The sequence below is a fragment of the Lagopus muta genome, chromosome 3, assembly GCF_023343835.1.
Source record: "Lagopus muta isolate bLagMut1 chromosome 3, bLagMut1 primary, whole genome shotgun sequence".
NCBI lineage: Eukaryota > Metazoa > Chordata > Aves > Galliformes > Phasianidae > Lagopus > Lagopus muta.
Genome location: NC_064435.1, coordinates 67,273,458 through 67,293,976, shown reverse-complemented (window position 1 = coordinate 67,293,976; position 20,519 = coordinate 67,273,458). Strand labels below are relative to the sequence as shown.

Below are 20,519 nucleotides of genomic sequence, written 5' to 3'. Positions count from 1 at the left end.
TTCAGTATTTAATTTAAACAACGCAGGCACAATCAGAGTTACTACTAGAGCTAGGATTTATATACTCACGCTCATTGTGTCACAAATACTAACATTTCATACCAGATGAAAGTTCTGGATAAAACTTTTTTTGTTCAAAATGCACTTTCACTAAGTCAATAGTTATTTGCTATTTATTTGCAAAACCACGTTAGGTAAGAGGAAACATGACAAAATGAAATAACTGGAATTCAATGTCTCACATTCTAGTCTCAAATGATTCATCTCTTATTTTTTTTTTAATTTGTTATTATTTCACTGAGCATTCTGAAGTATTCTGATTAGCAAAGTGCTCTCTGTTCTACTTCAAGAAAAACAAATGGTTAACATTTTCCTCCAGTAGAAAAGAAAAGGCTTTCAAAACTAAATGTATTTTCATATCTAGCATTTTATTATCATCAGATAGTATGAGCATTTGGTATAAACTGTCTTTAAAATGAACTGCAGTGTATTGTAATACATTTCATATTTAAACAACAGTGCTATAAGAAACAAAGTATTTGCATGCATTGGCCATAATTCTCTTATTCAATTTACACTAATTTAATTCTTTTGGATTTAAGACTTTACCCACAGACCTTTGTGAAGAGTGGAGCAATTTTCATTGAATTCAGTGGAGTTTTAGTCAGTGAAACGACAGCAGGTTGGCACCGAGGGAAACGATAAAAAAATGCATCAAATATTTACACTGGTCAATGAAAAGGAACTGATATTAAAGTACACTGACTAAAAGCATCTACAGAGCAGTGATTCCATGTTTAGTCATATAGCAATTGTATCACCTGTCTACACACAGAAAAGTAATGTAAAAATATTACTGAAAGGATCCAAAGGATATTTTTTAATTAACATCTATTAATCATCCAGTCCTTTTCAAGCTGTTTCAAGTCATTAGAAGACAAACATATATATTTAAAATTAAAAAAGTATAGCATGACTGGAGAAACAAGAAAGATTCAGAGCTGAACAAATGCCAGATGCTTTGATTTACATTGTCTGTTCAATAGTAATCTATCCAAAGACTAATATTTAGGCAATGACCATCTGCCTTAAAGTGTACTAGAAGAAGTCAGCATTTAGGAGAATATGTCAACATGACAAGTATTGGAGAGAATCCTTTCTAGTCAGATCTGTAATAAAAAGAAATCTCAGAAGAGAACTTCAATATTTAAAGATCAGTTTGAAGGAACATTTTATGTACAGTAGACTAATAAAAATTCCATTTTAGAAAATATTCACTGTGCTTTGCAAACAGCAAAAGTAGCACATAAAATGGAATGGTAGGAAGATCTGCCTTAACCCATTCAAGATAGAAAAGGGGATTATCTCTAAAAGCAAGCCTCACATGAAGCAAAATAATCATTTTATTATTTCTAGAAAGAGCAGAAAGTGTTAGTAAAGTGTTGGATCATGTTTAACTACAGATACATAGCAGATTCCTCCCTTTTAAAAGCTAAGCAATGTGGGTACTTCTGTTTGTAAAGTTTATCTGCACAACTTTCATCCACACTTTTCTTTTTGCTTTTGAAATCCCAGATGCAGCATTGAATATTGCACTACAGATCTATTTTCCTTACCCCTGGCATAATGATCTTCTCAATGTCCTGAAAGACATCCTCAAAGCTCTCAGGATCCTGTGGTGCACAGTCTGGAATGAGAGTCCTCAGATATCCTGGTTCCACATCTGGGAAGACCTGTCTTTTTTCTATCTTCTCCAGGTAATCTGCAACGTAGTCCACCATCTCCTTCCCCCTCTTGCGGAACTCTGCAGCATCCATGGATATCACAGTCTAGGACTTAGCAGAAAAATAAAACAGAACAAAAACCTAAAAAGAAAGAAAGGTCCCATTTGAAAAAAAAAAATCACTGGTTTCAGACTGTGATGCTGGGCTTCCCCCCACACTTCTTTCTTTCTTCCAACTTCCTGCTTTGGCCTGACCTTGCTCACCTGCATGGCATCAGGCTGCATGAGAGGATCTCCCCTCAGCTGGGATGACTCTGGAGGTTACACTTGCTGCAGAGATCCTTTACACCTTGATGTCAAAATGCCTTGTTGACACAGATCCTCACTAAGTGATTAATAGTTTATTTCAAGCTTCATTAGCTTTTCTATTTCTTTGATTGTGCACATATAACCCCTTAGACATAAACTGCTCACCACGTCTGGGAATAACAGTGGATTCTGCCGCACTTGGGCTCATTACCTTCATGGTGCAAGGAGTTTAGAAAGCAAAGGTGTCCACTCAATAAGAGGGTCTCTTCCATGTGTGTGTTTAACTTTTACACAGTAAAATATCAAGCTACCTCAAACCTTGATAAGTTGCTGTTAAATCACTACATTATGTTTAAAATATATCAATAAATATATTCCTGCTTCTCTCTTACTCGCAAGATATATACTGTAGTTGTTTCTGTCCACAATGCAGACCTCTTATTCAGGTGATTTATAAGATCACTCTCACAGTCCTTTGGAAAAACCTAGACCACACGTTCTTTTATTTCTGCATATTGTGTCAATATCCATACAACACTGCATTCTGCTCCACTCCAGTTTTGCTGGACATTGTTTAGGAGTAAACAAGGCTACTAAAGCTTTGATGTCTACATTATGAAGTACATTAGATTAACACAGGCAGAGGCACACTGATGAAGATTCAGAAATCACAAATGTAACCCCTACTGCAGCTGGCCAATACAAGAATGTGGCATTGCTCACGTAATCAGCTCCCTCTTGCCTTTTGAATGAGAGACCAAAGGAAATAGCATGCAACACATCTCTATTATAATCCATAACACCAAGCTATAGTAACTGCAGTTATATTGGCTGCCCTGTCATTCTATCTACTTCTTGCCTCCTGTCTTGCTTCAACGTTCACCAGCCTTACTCTGTCACTGTAAATACACACATGTGCTTACAATAAAACCTTATTTCTTATTGAGGTTTCAGTACAAATTCACTTAGAGTTATCTGTGTTGCATTTTGCAGAAGGATGCAAAGAAGCTCTGTCTGGGGCAATCCCTGTTTCCAAGACATCAGGAAACGTATGCTCTGAGCCAGAAAGAAACTGGGCGAGTATACTCAAGGTGTTGTATGGCTGAGATGACTGAGCTGAAGCTGTGCAGACAAGCTTGTATTGCTAGGGTGCCTGCTCCTGTCATCCCAGCCCACCCAGCTTTTGTGCTTTATGTGGCTGTGCATTTTGGAAGCTCAGTGAATACAACACTGACTAAAAAAAACTCCTAAGCATCTTTATGAACTCACATGGAGTGAGTAATGTTGCTCTTCAGGATCCAGAAAGAAAACTGGCAAGAGAAACAAGGATACTCACTGCTGCTATAAATAATTACTATGCTTAGTTCACATACCTTCAAGACCTTCACTCTGTAAGGAAATAATTACATTAAGCAAAATGCAAATATTATGTAATTAAGAGGCAATTTCTTTAGGTATTGGTTATTTCTGCTGAGCACTTATAACTGAAGGCATCATAACTGAGGAAAGAGGCCCTACAGGGCTTTACTACATTTGACTCAGCACTGTCCCATCACAAAAGAAAGACATCATTGATGAACATTGTCCTCTATGCACCTCTGCTGACACAAATAGAAGGACTGCTGTGAAGCAGCTGCTACTTCTACTTAGGAAAGAAGGGTGCTGCTATAGGTCACCAACCACTTAGGAAAGTGGGGATCTGCACCGCAGGTACAGAAATAGCCCTTTTCAATGCTACCTTATTATCACTACATTATTCTTTTTAACCATCATGTAAGCGTCTGTGTCCAATGAATTCTAGTGCAATGTCAGAGCGAATACAAGCATCACTATCCTTTCATTAGCTCTCTAGCTTTACTTGATATTACTCAAAGATGGACCATTTAAGACAGAACTGTCTGTGCATCACTTTGTCTTTTCCTGAAATACAAATCAAATTGCATAGATTAAATAGCATCATGCATAAGCTTAGAACAGCTCACAAACAGATAAAAATAAATGTAATTTACCACATTAATACACCGTAGACACTACATTATACAGCTTGTGACTGTTTTTCTACTGCCCAGCTTTTTTTGATCTGAGATCTTTTTTTATTATAAATTATTTGCATCATCTTATACCTATATAGTTCACTGATGCAATTCATTGCCACTTTTTATTAACAGCAGATTGGACAAAGCTCTTTCTGGATATCAGCTTAAGCAAATAAAGTTTGGATCTGAACATCACGTACGTATTTTGTGTCTTGGGCCTATCACCACTGGAATGACATTTGTCAACTGTTTGCACCAAATACAAGCTTTAGATAATCACTGAGCTTTTATTTGTTCTTTGCTAACTATCGTTATTCCTGAGAACGGAAGGTCCAGTGGCTCATCCTAACATTGTCGTGGCTGCATTGCTTCTCTTATAAACACACTGTTAAAACAGCATTCTCGAACTTCTGGAAAAAGAATTAAATTATGAGGGAAACTCACTGCTTTGCATGGGATAGTAATTGATCTCAGAAGATTAGGCGTGCACACACACACAAAAAAGGGAAAATGAAGCATCCATCCCAAATCAGTCATGAGTTAATTGCAACACAATATATAAGTTGATATATACTTGTATATATTAGTATCTAGTTAACTTCTAATCAACTTTCAATTCAGATCAATCCATTGAAATACATTGATCTGTTTCAACTTAAAGCAAAGCATTAACTCTTCTTCCCCCAGTAATGAGACACTGAAAATGAACATCTGCCTACACTTACCTTACCTATCCTTGCTATTTTTTTCGCCCTCCCTGAAAGACCTGGTCTGAAAATTCCTTACCCACTGCAATACATCTCTTATCTATCTCACATGATAGGGGAACTGTGAATGCACAGTACTTGCAGGAATACAGAGGTCATCTAAAATTTTCCTTTTCACTCCCTATTTTACATCTGTACTTCTATGAGTGACAAGACCACTTACACTCTCATCCCTATCTTTATTTTCCTCTAATAGATCTTGTTCCATCTGCCTAGTAGTACTACTTGCTACAGAGGCCACATCCAGTAGACTGAATATCTGGCAACTGTAATGCTGACTGGTTAGCACTGTAAAGACAGAAATTACTTAACCTCTCTACCAGTACAGAACATTTCTTTCTCCTACCTCTCACATGCAACACATATAATGCAACAACACAATGCCCAGAGAACTTCCCTGTGTGCAGGATGTTCTAGAAATACAGAATATGATCTTCTAAGAAGCAAAATACTTTAGACAACTCAGCCCTTAGGGTATGAACCATTTGAGAACCCATATTTTCCAATGGGCTGAGCGTTAAAATCTGTGTGTGCTTGGAAAGATTTACATAAATTGAAGGGACTTCAACTGCAAAATAATGCAGGTTGAGTTTCCAAAATGAAACAGAAGCTTCACAGAAACTGAATCTCTCTGAACTGTTCAGTAGGGTCTATTTTTCCCAAGGGCATGTAGACTAACAAAACCTCCGTCCCACACCTCCCATGATTAATTTCAGCACTTTCAACATTGCCCAAATCAACTTCAAGTGAAGTGAGCACAGCTTTCCAGGAGGCACCTAGCCTAACCATCAACCCTTACTAGTTTGGAAGGCCACTGTGTTAAAATTCACTAAAAGCCTTGTTCTGGCTGATAAAATACAATTTTATCAAACATATGTCTGAGTGCTTTTCTAACCAGCAAGAATACACAGCTGCTGTCACCACTGTACCTCTTTGGATCAAGTCCTACTTCACTGCAGAAGATAGACTGAGTTTTCCTATTACTTCAAAATCAAGAACTACCACATTAACTTAAATTACACAAATTTATCTTTATTTTTATTCATATGTAAGCCCTTTGTTCTCTAGTTTTGCTGGGATATGTCACAGGACAAGTATATACTACACAACCTTAAGTTGACATAACGTTTTCTGCTTTGTTTAAGTACTCCTACCTTGGTACTCTGAAATTAGACTTGGTAATATTTTATGTCACCAAAGTTACCACAAACAGGTTTTCACCTTCAGATATATTCAATACGATGTTCATTCACAAAACATTTTCTACTTTATCTGAAACTGAACCATACAAATGAACACTATACACACAAGAGCACTACATACACTTGTAGACACAATATTACGTAGATTATTTTGATTATTAATGATTTCTGTTAACAAAGCATTATTTGTAATTTCAGAATTTGTTTTTAACTAAACGTAAATGATCTTTAAGCACTCCTAAGAAATTATTAAATGGGAAACAAATTGAAGAAAAGAAATGGGAGAAAAGAAAGAAGAGAAAAATAGAAGTGGGGTTGGGCGGGGGGGAAAGCAAGGAAAACGAAAAGAGTAAATGCAGGTGAATGTACATCCAATATAATTCTATGAACACCTGTTCTCCAGTTGATCAAAGCAAGTAAAAAAAAAAGCTAGTATCAACAAAATGTTTTAGCAGCCCCTAATGTTAAATGAGGAAAGGAGGAATGCACAGACACCAATAGCACCTTAAACTGGTGGCTGCATTAGCTCAAAAAAGTAATAACTATCTATCTTTCCAATAAAAGAGACAAGCCCATTCTATTCTGCCAACTGTTTGTTGCAGAATGCAGTGTAACTGAAAGGCTTGGGATGCTACACTGACACTGCTGAAGCCTTGAGGACTTTGTGCTGTTGAACCCAACAAGTAGAAAGTTTTTCTGGCTGTTGCTTCTGTTAAGCTAAATTTCTACTACTGGCAGTAAGAGTATTGCTTGAATAAGGACTTCAGGATAATTCTTAACTCAGAGTAGAAAGGATCTGAGTATGGTCTGTAGTCCTGCCTTTGCATAAGGCCAGAGATAGGTATATATGTTACAGGCCCCACATTCACTTAGTAATTTCATTTCCCAATCAGAAGTTGCTGTTTTTACTCAGCGCTCTCACTGGCACAGTCTGCCACTTGTTAATTTTCCCTTTTGAGTTTTTATTACAGGGAAGGATTACTTCTGAGGAAAACCTCACCCTAGTAAGTCATGTGCTGGATGTATCTTGAAAATGTTATTATGCAAACTATTTGGCAGAGAATTTCTCATGGTCTGCACGGTTATTCAGAACTGGTGCACTTGGAAAAATAAGCTGTAAACTTTTGTTTGTACAGGATTCTGCATAAATATACACGAAATTTTGTAGATAACATAAAGCATGTAAGAACACATAAATAAAGAGGTGCACACTACATTCTGCAAACTTAGATTAACAGGGAGCACTTTTCTGGACATCCCAGCTTATTCCTAACATAACATAGTCTGGCTGTTTATTAACTGAGCTTCAGCTCCAAGTAACAAATTCTGACACTAATCCAAACATACTTACTTGAATTGAATAACCATAAAGCTTGAAGGACAAATAATAATACTTACAGGGAGCTGGTGAGGTCTTCTCGTTCCCCTCTGTCTCTCACTGCCTCTCTTTGCTCCTCTGTGACAGCTGCAGAGCACAGAGGATGCAGCTGCCAGTATATATAGGCAGAGTATCCCTCGTCCCTTCAGCCTATCACAGCCAAGTGCTTTGCATTCAACATTCAGCAGCAGCATCCCTCCCCTCCTCTCACACCTCCTCCAAAATAGAGAGAAAAGCTGCCCAAAGAGCAGAGGATCTCAGGGAGAAGCAGCCATTACCTACTGTAACTGCTGAGTGAACTCGTCTGTGTTTCCCTCTGCAAGTGTCTGACCACACACGCTCCTCATCTGCCTCATGCACTACGTGGTACCTCTCCTGTGGCTGCTGCTGTAGAAGCAGTGCACTGAGCCCCCCTATGAAAAGCTCTTTTAGAGAGGAAAGCACAGGTGGGCTTGAAATACCACTCAACTCTCTGCAACACTGAACTGGTAAACATATCCGATTAACAGTGTCACAATAATCCTCCGATATGCCCCATCTAACTTCTTCCAGTTTCTCTCTTCTGTCTACTTAAAAGCTATAGCTATATTTTCAAGTTTTTCTCTGTTCTCAAAGGGAAGTTTTACGAGGAGCTCTCTTTTTTTAGATGACTTCAGATAGCTGCCTGATTGTTTTAAAAAGGCATTACCAGCAACTCACAGCCTTAAACAGCTTATAGCCAGGTACGGCTGCAGGAGCTCCAGGACTGCCACTGCTCCCACACCAACGTTACAGCCAAGTTTTTTGCAAAGGAAGAAAATGTTATCTCTTGACTGTGCAGTATTTCAAAACACTTGTGGCTGTGTTTGCTGTTGTAGTGATACAAGCCCAATTATAACCACTCACCATTCTGAAAGAGCCTGATCAGAATAAAAACCTAACCTAACCTAAAATCTGTGGATGGGCTTGAAGGATTCATCATGCTTGAGCCTGATGTTCTCTGTGATCAGTCCTGCACTTTCAGTTCTCGGCTCGTGCCTGCTGTAGGATCAGCACATCACTTTGCAAGCATCGAGAAATCTCACTGTCACTTGCAGCTGGCTCTGTATTTTCCACTGCAAACCGACTCCTGAGTGAGTAGGGTTATGGCCTGGACAAATGTGAAACTCACCAAAATAAAAGTGCTTTGGAGATATTCTCTATTATTGTTTTCCTTTCTCCTGTGTTCAGGTGAAAAGACTGAAAATTCAAAATACATTGTACAAATCTAAGGGAAGCAGAAACAAGCTGTGTCCACTAAGCACAAAGATAACTCACATTAGTTTTGATGCTTCATCTAAATGGCTTGCAAAAGTAAATAAATTCCAAAGGACATTTAAAAAGTGAACCTACCATTAACACAGCTCCCAGCCACTTTGCTGAACCAACACCTCAGAGTAATCTGATGTGTTTTTACCTTTCTGCTGTAACTGTTATTTGCCTTAAAAGTTCCTGTGACCACAGAATACTTAAATTTTCTACGAAAAATATATTTATTTAATTCCTCAGGAAGAAACAGGACATACAATGTGAGAGATACAGTGGAGAAGGTGAAAAAAGGGAAATAAATGACCTTCTAAAAGGTATTTCCCAAGTTTCTCTCTGTAAGTTTAATAACTCTTCTGGTTAATACTACTTTTCCTAATTCTCCTTATCAACTCTCGGTGATACACAAATACAGAATTTTTCTTTAACGGGCAAAACCAAGAGCATTTCATACTGATAGCTGAGCTCCACCGCACTGCTCTCTCATTTCCTCAAAAGAAGAGGGAGAAAACACAATGGTTGAGATAAGGACAGGGAGACCACCGGTTATTTGCTGTCATGGGCAAAACAGCATAGGGAGACTAATGTAATTTACTGCCTACTGCTAACAGACTGGAGCAGTGACAACTAAAAGCAGACGAAGAACTCCTTCCTCCCTACCCACTTTCATCTACTTTCCCTGAACAGTGCAGTGCAGGGGAAAAGGGACTCCAGGGAGCGATCAGTCCATTAATGTTCAGTCTCTGCCGCTCCTCCCTGGCCTCTCTGTGCCCCATCTCCACGGGGCTCCCTCCCACTAAGCCCTGTCCCGAACTGCTCTGCCTGTGCTTCCCACGGGCTGCAGCTCCGGCACCGAGCCGCTCATGCGGGGGTATCGGCGGGCTGTGCCTCGTTCAATCCACATCCACCGCGTTTCCTTTCCTTAGCTCCTCTCTCTCCGAGGCACACACAAACATCGCTCAAGGCACAGCTGTGGCAGTGATGGGTCCCGTGAGGAGCAGCCGGAGCTGCTCTGCTCTGACACGGGGCAGCGCCGGGCTCTGCGAGCAGAGGCCGCCCCTGCAGCATCCTTGCCGTGTAGATCCAGCACAGCAGGTGAATGCTGCGGCCCTACACATTTGTTCCAGACCTTTGTGTTGCTCTGCCTTGTTCAAAGAGAGCTTCTCTTACTGCTGAAACGTGGAGAAAAGAGAACTTCCCTGCACTGCAAAACTGATTAAAAATTCAAGATATCCACGTGTGAGATGAGCCTGAAAGGTGTAAAGGCCAAGATCTGTCAATGAGCAACAAACACATCATGTTACTCAGGATATGGGCTGCTCCAACATGTTTTTTCACATAGAAATTTGTCACCCTGATGACATATACTGACACTTGGCCATGTAATGACAGTACCAACTCAACACCATTTTAACATCTTTGCTGAACTCTTTGGTTTGCAAACGACGGGGAAAGATAACATGTTTGAACAGGAGGCTCCAGCTCTGTACAGAAGAGGATACAGACAATGTGTTATCAGTCACTTTGCAGTCCCATGTGCCAGTCTGTGAGAACTGGGCATGCATCAAAGCTGTGGCAGCTAAACAGCTTGTACCCACTTCCCGATATTTTTCATCTCTTCCATTGCTACATAATGCAGCTTAAAAATTGAAAGGTGGTTTTCTTACTCCTTCAGTCCAGCTATAATTAGGTTACTCACAGCTTTGTTTTGCCCTCACTTGTGATTAATGGCACAGTACATTTCATGTTATCCCCCTGGTGTGACTACGTTTGGGCACAATGTGTTTGTGCTGTAGATGACCAAGTCTAATATTATTTGAACAAACCTGTTCTGAGCTATGATGCGAATGACTTCAAATTGACACAGGTATCACCAATGTCTCAGATACTGAGAAAATAAATAACTTGAAGGAATCATATATTACCATTAAGCTTTTTCTTGTTTTCTCCATTTGGTGTCAAATGGAGTGCTTGATTTACAGCAGATCTATAGATTGAAGATGATATCTGGAGGCTGCAGGCCTTTTTTCCTGCTCTCCTATTGCTTCACCAGAAGGAAACAGTAGCAGAACCCTGTGATTATTTAGCTTTTTTGGCCAGATAGTGGCCCCTCTTCCATAATACTGGTAATGAAAATTATCTACAACAAGGAAAAGGAAAGAAAGAAAAGTTAAGAATCACTCATATCTACCATATGTCCTTATATATTCCATAAACAAGGTCGAAACTTGCATGAGTCACAAAGATGAAACAAGTGAATATTTTAGCAGAAATGTGCAACTAAATTTTTTTGGGAAAAAAAACAACAACAACAACAACAACAAAAACAGTGGATCAACTTCCTCTGGAAGAGAGTAAATTAAATAAAGCTTTCAGACACAAATAGATGGATTACTTGCATTGTACGAGGATAAAAACTAAATCTCCAGCAGAACATAAGTAGACTTTGCAACAGATTAGCCAGGAGACAAATCTCAGACAGAACTGACAAACTGGGAAAGGGTCTTATCTTTCATGAATATTTTATGTGACTTGCTTTTCCCTATTCGGTTCTGTATTATTGTGTGAACGTGTGAAGGTAAACCAAAGATGGATAAAAAGGAACTGGTAACGAAGTGAACACTGAATGTGGACACAGACTCAAATGCATAGCATCAGAGGATTTAATATACACTTTCTGGCTCAAGGCAATCTAAGCATTTTAGTCTTATGGAAGCAAGCCTAAAGAAAAGAGAGAGGATGTCACAAACTGAAGAAGTGTCAATAGGAAAGCTGACAGGCTGTGAAGAGTCACAGGCTGCAATCACAGCGTACATGTTCTTCCAGTACAAAGATAGGAATAGCTTGTGCCATGAGCTGGGATGTGTTTAACCTAGGGATGCAGGCACTGCTGGGGCACTTATCCAGCTATACAGTGATAACAGAAAGAACTTCCTAAAGCACTATGAGCCTAGTAAGACCTCAGGTCAGAAAAGCTTGTTATAGCAACAAGTTTATGAACTAAATAGTCCACTGAAGATGGAACTAGATGAGGCATGAGGATCAAAATGGCTTGAGACACAAAGGGAATATAGTGCTGTGCCTGCTCTTATGTAGGCGGTTTGTTCTGATCATATAAAGATATCAAAGATCACAGCGAAACACAGAACAGCTTGGGTTGGAAAGAACCTTAAAGACTACCCAGTTCCAACTCCCTCACATTGGCAGGGTTGCCAGGCTGCACAGGACCCCTTCTAAACTGGCCTTGAATGATGCTTGGTCCAAAAGGCATTTTGTCACCGCCTGTGATTAATGCATTGTCATAAGAACTACACACCACCATGCACTGCTTTCAATAATGCTGGAAGAGCATTTAAGTATAAGCCACCAGTCATTCCTTGTAGGACAAGAACAACATTGGAGTCTCACCTACCTGAAATTACAGCAAGTACCATGGCAAGGGACCATACTGGTGTTCCTTGCCCTTCTTCCCTGACAACTTTGTTGCAAAGGTGTCTGACTTCACCTCAGCCCTATGCCAACAAGAACATTGGTCTTCTAGAGAAGACCAATGCCAACTTGCTTATTAAGGATTGCCAATATTAAGGATTTATGCTTAACGCATACACAAAAATTAAAGTTACCAAGTGCATGGATTTAAACTTTCTCCAAAAAAGACAAATTACTTCACACATAACAGACTCATGGCTCTGGACAGCTGAATCCTTCACAGCCACAGATCTCTAGTCTCGGGCAGGTTTAGACCTGAAGCAATGAGAAAGTAACATTCAGTACCTTCTGTGATGGTTTATGGTCTCTTTTTCAGAGGTGGCAGTAAAACGTGTACATGTCTCAACTGCTTGATTATGATGCGTGATTTTTGCTTAGGGGGGTTGCATTTAGAGTAAAACATGAGGCTTTCCATCAGAGTCTCCAAATATTCACACATTATCTTGCCAGCTCTGTAAGAAGGGCAATCATCTCTAGCTGGGAGGCAAAACAGACAGCCAGAGAAGATAGCAGCTTAAGGGGTTGTAGGTAGCTTCACCGCAGCACAGCTAGCCACATCCCCAGTCAGAACTACCTGCCATCTGCTCTCTTTACAATACTGCTATATTGAACACCTGCGATTATTTAAGCAGGATTTACGTGTGACTGGAGGAGGCAGGCAGTTAAACAAGAAGGATTGTCCTATTCATTCATTACCTTTTTGCCCAGAGATGGATCAAGATCTTGTTTTCAAGTACAGAAGCAAGTCTTCGCCCTAAGTTATGCAATTCTGGTAAGCCCTTAGGAGCAGCTTCCTTAAAGTGTTTTGCTGGAAAGGGCTCTCTTTTTAGCTTATGTTTCTTTCTTTCCACATTTGGCTCCAACCCCAGCTAGAATCCAGGTGGTTTCAATCTGGGTCAGGTTAAAGTGGCAGCACCTGCCCACTCACACTCTGGCAAAGTTAGTCTCTGATCAGAAGCACACATTTGGATCCTTTGTATGCTGCCATCAATGATACTAATTGAGAAACAACCTGAGCTTACACCAGTCTGACTTTCTCCATAGTTCTCTGAAAGACAGTCTGGTGAGAAATCAGTACTTGGTGGCAATCTCAGTTATGTTAGACATAATATTCTTAATGACGCTCAACTCCTCAGAATACTGATTAACTTTTTTTTTTTTTTTTTTTTTTTTTTTTTTGCATTTTATCCACCAAATATGTGCACTAAAAATAAACATGTAAGAACAATCTGTAGCAAATAGCCTCCATCATATATATAGACATATATATATATTTAATGAGAAGCGGAGGCTAAACTTTGTGCCAAGAACAAGGAAGATAAATCAAACTGTGTGAATCTATTTTTCCCAGTAATGCAGTACAAACAAGCCAATAGGCCCAGCACAGACTTGCTGAATGTTAAAATTTGTTTGAGTTTTGAGAACAATGAAGTATCAGAGAGTTAATTTTCTAGCTTAATTGAGATAACTGAAACCAGTTTTTTAATGCTCAACAACTGGGCAGAAAAGAACAGGTGGGAAAGAAGGTGCCTGCAAATAGCACTTATCTTACACTGATCTGTAATACAGTTTCTTACCTTATAAGCTTAATAAAACTGGCTTCCCTTTCTGCCACACCCTTAATATCCAACTCCTATCATTGGCTGTGATATTTCTCCTAAATTAATGAGTCCTTAAAATAACTACCCATAAGGCATATTGCATTCAAAACTGTTGTTCCAGCATGGTACAATGCATTTTTTTAAAAATGTATGAAAATGGGTAAGAAATCTGCTCTTGAAAAAATTCAAAAAATGTTATCCAAAGGAAACATTGCAATAAGGAAAAAAAATGCAGAAAAAAAGACTGAGTCTTTTTTAACTGTTGTTACTTATTATGATGATGACCGGAGGGCTGAAACTCCTCTCATACGAAGAAAGGCTGAAGGAGCTGGGCTTTGGGCTTGTACAGCCTGGAGAATGCTCAGGGGAGACCTCATTACAGCCTACTTAAAGTTTATAAGCAGGAGTGAAAATGAGTTGTTACATAGGTAGAGAGTGACAGGACTAGGAGGAATGGTTTTAGACTAGAAGAGGAGATTTAGGTTAGATGTTTGGAGGCAGTTCTTCACTCAGAGGGCAGAGAGGCCCTGGCACAGCTGCACAGAGGAGCTGTGGTGCCCCATCCCTGGAGGCACTCAAAGCCAGGTTGGATTGGGTCTGGGGCAACCCTGCCCATGGCATGGCGTTGGGAATGGGTGGGCTTTAAGGTCCTTTCCAAACCAAACCATCCTATGTTCTATGTTTCTAACGCTTACCTTGAGGGAAATGCAAGGAAGCCACAATAATAGCAAATGATTGTTTCTCTACTCAATCTTCAAGTCACTTCAGGACTAACACATACTTAAGTAATTAGTGGGCTGAGCAGACCAACTTTTAATTAGTGTATTATTGTAATGTTAAAAAAAAGAGGTTTTTTTGTTTTTTTTTTTTTTTAAAAAGGATGATTAAGTGAGTAAAAATATATTTGTTTCTCATCGTCATGTCCTTGAAAAAAATCAATTACAAAAAAATGGACAGTTATTAACCTCTACAATCATATAATCAGGCTTTATATTTATTAATTAAATTCCATTTGCATAGCTGTGTAGAAAGAAAGTATGTAGAAAGAAAGAAAATGTAATTTTCTTTGTAACTCTCAAAGTCACACCAAGTTGGCTGGACAGTGCTAGAAAAGAACTCAACCAAAGCCAGGAGCATACTCGTTGGGATGAAAAATTGAAATACTCATCAGTAAACTTTAAAAGAAATTTGTGGAAGCAGATGTAAGAGCAAACCAGCGCATGGATTCGCATAGACATTGTGTGCCCTGGGCAGGTAATCTTGAGATGAGTCTTGTAATTAATTCTGCTGCTCCTGCAGCTACAGAGAATTTTTATTCTTGCATACCATCATAATAATGTATTTTATTTTGTATCTTAACTGCCATTAGCACAAATCACTTTTGTAAGATGGTGGGGTTTATTTTCTTAATTTACTCATTATGTTCAGTAACCTAGCACAGTAAGGCACCTACCCAGCTGTGGACATCAGTAATTGGCATATATGTACCTCTTTGCCAGGTATCTAAAGATAATGTTTGAATATGGGCCAATTTAAAACCTGGCAAGGCAGGCATATGAGGGGAAGATGAGCCTTCCTAGCCAGAAAATATTTTTGGCATGTGCAAGGCAACAGAAATCAGGAGACAAAAGCATGAGGTACCTGCCTTGTTAGCAACTAGCACATAAAGGACTTCTGAGAGACTGGAAAGATCTTGTAAAAGGAACTTAATGTCTATAAACATGTGTTGACATACCCACCTGAATAAAGGCTGTATGGTTGCATGTCATTATCCTCAGCAAACATGACAAGGAAAGTGTTACTAAATAATTAAATAAATTCTAGTGTGTTGTGATAAAAAGAAAGATTCTGGGAGCAGATGCCAACATTAAATATAAATTTCCTTGGAGGAAAAAGAATACTGAAGGAAGAGAAGATCATGCTATAAGAAAAATGATTAAAACACTAAAAAAATGAAAGAAAGAAAAACAACAAGAGGATGTATTCATCCAGTTAGGATGTATGTGTTCATCCAGTTAGAGCTGGCTGCTTTCCTTCTGACTCAGGCTCCAGGGCAGCAGCGAAACTCAGGATCACTGCAGAGCCCTTCTGCTATCTCATGGGTGTCCAGCCTTTTGGCTTGCCTTGGCCATGCTGAGTGAAGATGAATTGTCTAGGGCCACATCTGTGACTGTTGCTTTGAAAGTAATGCCTCCTAAATATTTCCATGGGAACTACAGCCAATACAAAGAGTACAATTATATTATTTATAGAGGAAATTCTCAGCTACGAAACATTCTTTCATTCTTTTTCAACACAGTCACAAGCAGTAGCTATGCATTTTTGCCAGGGATGAACAAGAGCCTGCATTCCACACTTACAACAGTCTGCACCAGTGGAGGTGACCCACTGTTGCTGTTTCCACTGCTGAAGCACACCACCCGCAGCCTCACTGTTCTCACATCTGCTGTTTCATCTCCACAGTTGTTAGCACGCATCGATGAATGTCAATGGGTGCAATTTTTTCATATGGAGGAATTTAGTGGCACATCTGTGCTTCACCTGTACTTTCATGTCAAACGCCATTCTGTCACACTGTCCCTCTGCTCTCATCTGTCACACAGCAACAACACGTAATAGGATTCCAGTGATAAGGTGCAGCCTCTATTGCCACACTACCAATATCCATCGCTGATGTTATGGGCCAACATCATAAAACAAAAAGTATTGCTTTTGGAGCAGCACTCATAAAATATATAATATAGTTAATGTGTATAAATAACAAAATTTATTTTGATTTTTACTTTTTTTAAATTAAAACATATGGAAAAGAAAGCAATAAAACCATAAAACAAGTAGGAGATGTGACCTTGTTTTTATGAAATAATGCACCAGGTAGGTTTGATGGCAGTGCTTGCCATTCTCTCAAGGTGTTCCTCAGAACTGTTTGATGAAAAAACTCTTCCTGTGCTTCACCCTTGAAAACAGTTGTTCATAATTGTACGTACTGCCAACAGCTGTGACATAGATAAGGCATGGCTGTGCAGTGAAGGATATTTCTCTCTGGTAAGAGAAGGCTTAAACAAGTATGGTAAAGAGGCATAATCCGATTTTGGATTGCAGCTCTATATATTGCATTTAAAAATTTGCAGGCAATGTATGTATATCAACTGAAAATGGAATGGCAAATATGCCAAAAAATTGATGTTTTTTTTTTTACAGTCTTGAAGCCTATTCTCAGACTCCTTTATGAAGACAGAAAGCACAGCTGCGTATTTTTTTTTTGCCTTTCACAGAACTGTGTTTATCCAGTATCAAAATCCATAAACTTATTTGCTGTAACTTGAGTTGGCACTGCACTGTGCCTTGTGTCCATGTTCCAGCCCAGAGGGGGTTAACAACAAACCGATGTCTCGTTGGTGCTGATGTGAAATGCCTTCTGTTTGAGCATACGCTTTCCATAAAGCTACACTTCCCTTGTTGATGTTTACAGAGCTTTCCAAATGCTTTCGTGACTTAATTGGTTAGTCTGAATCAATTGATTGAATAGGTCTATTAAGAGGAATGAGTGAAAATTAGAAAATTACTTGATTTGAGGATTTAAATTTCTGGGAATGATAATTCTATATCTACATGTATAATCAAGTTTGACTCATACCCTAATTTATGTTTGGTTCTTAATACTGAACAGCATCAAATAGAGTGGTGCAGATTTCCAAGCTGTATCTCTAAAATCCTCTAAAAGGCCTCCTCTGAGTCTATACTGTAACATTAAACTTTCATTATACATTATTTAGGAAACCTACTGATAAGAGGTTTCTAAAACCAAATTCGGGCCATAATTAGCACGCTTTTCACATTTAACAGAAAGACAGTGCTAACAGCTTTCTAGTTTCTACTTTTCAAAAAATGTTCTTTAGTCTTCTTTTTTTTGTCCAGAGATCCATCATTTTGTTCACAGAGTGCTTCCACTTCCTTTGCAAATTCTGTAAAACTAATTGGTCCGTGATGTTTGGGCAGAAAATATTACCATTTTATGGAGCACCTTAAGTAGATGTTAATAACCACAGGGAAAAATACCCACAAGTTCTCTCTCCAGGCTTACTTATCACCTCCTGTCTCTGATCTGTCACTACAATACCAGGTTGTATTTCTCCTAGCCCACTCCTTGCATTTTCCATCTCAATCATGGTCCTGGCCAAGGAGGTCAGGCACTTCTGCTCCCTAGAATACATGAAAGCCACATTATGTTTGTAGTTCTTAGTAAATATCTTTTACTAAACATACAAAAGCTTGTAGTGAAAGGACATAACGTCCAGCTCTTTCTGTTTTTTCTATTAAAGATGCAGCACAGGAACCACAGAGGACTGCTAGGAATGTCACATATTGAATGGCCAGTACAGTTTCAGGAAGCTCAGTAAAATTAATTCTGAAGTAACAAAGCATACAGAGGAAGCATGGAAGAAAAATCTTCAGGGTCAAAATAATGGACTCAGCCTAAGCAATCGTGGTGGCACCATTTAATGAAAACTTCCATTTGATTGGCAGTATGATCAAGAATAGTAAGAGCTCAGTATCCAGTAAAAACAAGTTGGTGAATCATACAAGAAACATTCTAGTAGCTTTTGATCTATTACTGGAATGATTCTAGTATGTTCATATTCAGTATGTTCTCAGATTGGAGGTATTAATTGACAGCCAGCTGAAAATGAGCCAGCAGCATGCCCAGGTGGCCAAGAAGGCCAATGGCATCCTGGATAGTATCAGAGGTAGTGTATTCAGCGTGGCCAGGGAAGTGATCATCCCTCTGTTCTCAGCCCTGTTGAAGTCGCACCTCGAGTACTGGTTGCAGTTTTGGGCCCCTCACTACAAGAAAGACATTGAGGCCCTGGAGTGTGTCCAGAGAAGGGCAACGAAGCTGATGAGCGGTCTGGAACTCAAGTCTTACCAGGAGCGGCTGAGAGAACTGGGATTGTTTAGTTTGAAGAAAAGGAGGCTCAGGGGAAACACTCTATAGCTCCCTGAAAGGAGGAGGAGTAACCTCTTCTTCCAGGTTACTAGTGAGAGGTTGTGCCCTTAAGTCGTTCCAGGGAGGTTCAGGTTACTAAGAAAAATTAATTCTCAGCAAGAGTGGTTAGGCATTGGAACAGGCTGCCCACGGAGGTGGTGGAGTCACCATCCCCAGAGATACTCAATAGAAGGGTAGGTGTGACCCTGAGGGACATGGTTAGTGGACATGGTGGTGATAGGTTGATGACTGGACTAGGTGATCTTAGAGGTCTTTTCCAACTGCTATGATGCCATGATTTTCACTTTCATCATGGCTCTCCTGAAGTTTAAGGAGGGACTTCTCCTCAAAGGCAGTCCTCTGCTCGGGGGAAAATTTGTATGTGCAGGCCTGGAACAACAGGATTAAGACAAGAAAAGTAGAAGGAAGGAAAAACTACAAGGAAAATATAAAGAGCTTATGTTTTTCAAATTTCAAAAGCTCAAGAGGGACTGCTCAGTGCAATTAAGAGATAGCAGATTAAAAATAGAAGGAAACAGTTTTTCTCATGATGTGTGGTTAAAACTGCAGAAAAAATAAGTAATTACCACAGGAAGCACAGCAGTCAAAAACTCAGCAAGATTCTGATGGGGTTGCAGATATATAAGGATATCAAACATAGCATGAGCAATTTGAAACTGCTGGAAGGCAGAGGTATTTCTTCAGGGAAAACTGTCCAACTTTTTAAAAATTGCACAAAGAAATGTACAAATCAGAGTGAGATACAAAGAAAAAAGCCTCTGAACGTGTGAGATAATGCACCCACAGGACGCCATTATAGAAATGCCATCTCTTCCTAAATCCTTTGCATTTATTCTTTCTCCCTTTAAAATGGTATAGAATAGTACAGAAGAGGTTGGTATGAGCCATATTGCAAAGACCAGTTCCTTTATGATACGGGATGAAGGGAAAAGGTGTATGCCGGCCACCTTCTTTGGCTGCTTTCAGCCCATCCTAATGTGTGTTAATCACCTGGAAGCACAGACAGTAGGTTCTAGGAGTAGCTAGAGTGTTTCTAATTCTCTGCACTTGGATTGCTTCTAAAAGCAGAAAGTGCCACATATGGTATTTCTGAAATTTCCAATCACTTTTACACATGACTGGTCATAATAATGATGCTTGCCATGTCCTATGGGAATATTTGTGTTATTTCATATATCTGTATGTGCACTCACTCTGCCATGTGTCAGAGAAAAGAAAGTTTAAACACTGTGATTTTTTTTTCATTTAAACTAAACACTTTGTTCGGAGGACAACTTTGAGGGTAAAATGCAGGCAGGCATTATTAGCAACCTTGTAGTAGCAGTACTCTGACACCGAATTTATAGCTTTCCTGATCAATATGTTCCAGTGCATTACTATTGTTAATGATGCAGCAGTCTTTTTCTACGATAGTTTCTCCATTGAATTTAGTTGGTTACTTTACATCCCCGATCCACCATATGAGATCATTCGTTTCCTTATGCAGCATCCTTCTGTGCATTTTAAGAGGTTGAATTACTTCAGCCTGCACAGCAGTATTACTCACATCAGTGCTTGACACTACCCTAGCAAACAGACAGGTATTTGGAATAAAATAAAAAGAATTTTCTGAAACATAAGGATGTCAAAAACTTGTATCTGATGTAGTTGACTTGAAATACTGACAGGCTACCAATAGTCCTCTCCTAAGGTCATAAGTGTTCCAGCTTCTTGCTACTACTG

At 39.3% G+C, this 20,519-nt stretch overlaps 1 protein-coding gene across 5 annotated transcripts in view; it reads right to left on the bottom strand.

Annotated features, from left to right (window-relative positions):
- DDC (dopa decarboxylase) overlaps positions 1-20,519 on the bottom strand; it is a 66,424-nt gene that overhangs the window by 44,108 nt on the left and 1,797 nt on the right. The window contains exons 1-2 of one of the 5 annotated variants that reach the window (XM_048939542.1): positions 12,885-13,005; positions 1,617-1,835 (exon numbers count right to left, since the gene is read on the bottom strand). In XM_048939542.1, the coding sequence (XP_048795499.1) occupies positions 1,617-1,817 (201 nt within the window). In that variant the 5' untranslated portion in view covers positions 1,818-1,835; positions 12,885-13,005. Of the gene's footprint in view, positions 1-1,616; positions 1,866-7,435; positions 7,503-12,884; positions 13,006-20,519 lie in introns of those variants that run through there. The other 4 variants (XM_048939541.1, XM_048939540.1, XM_048939539.1 and 1 more) reach the window with 4 other exon arrangements.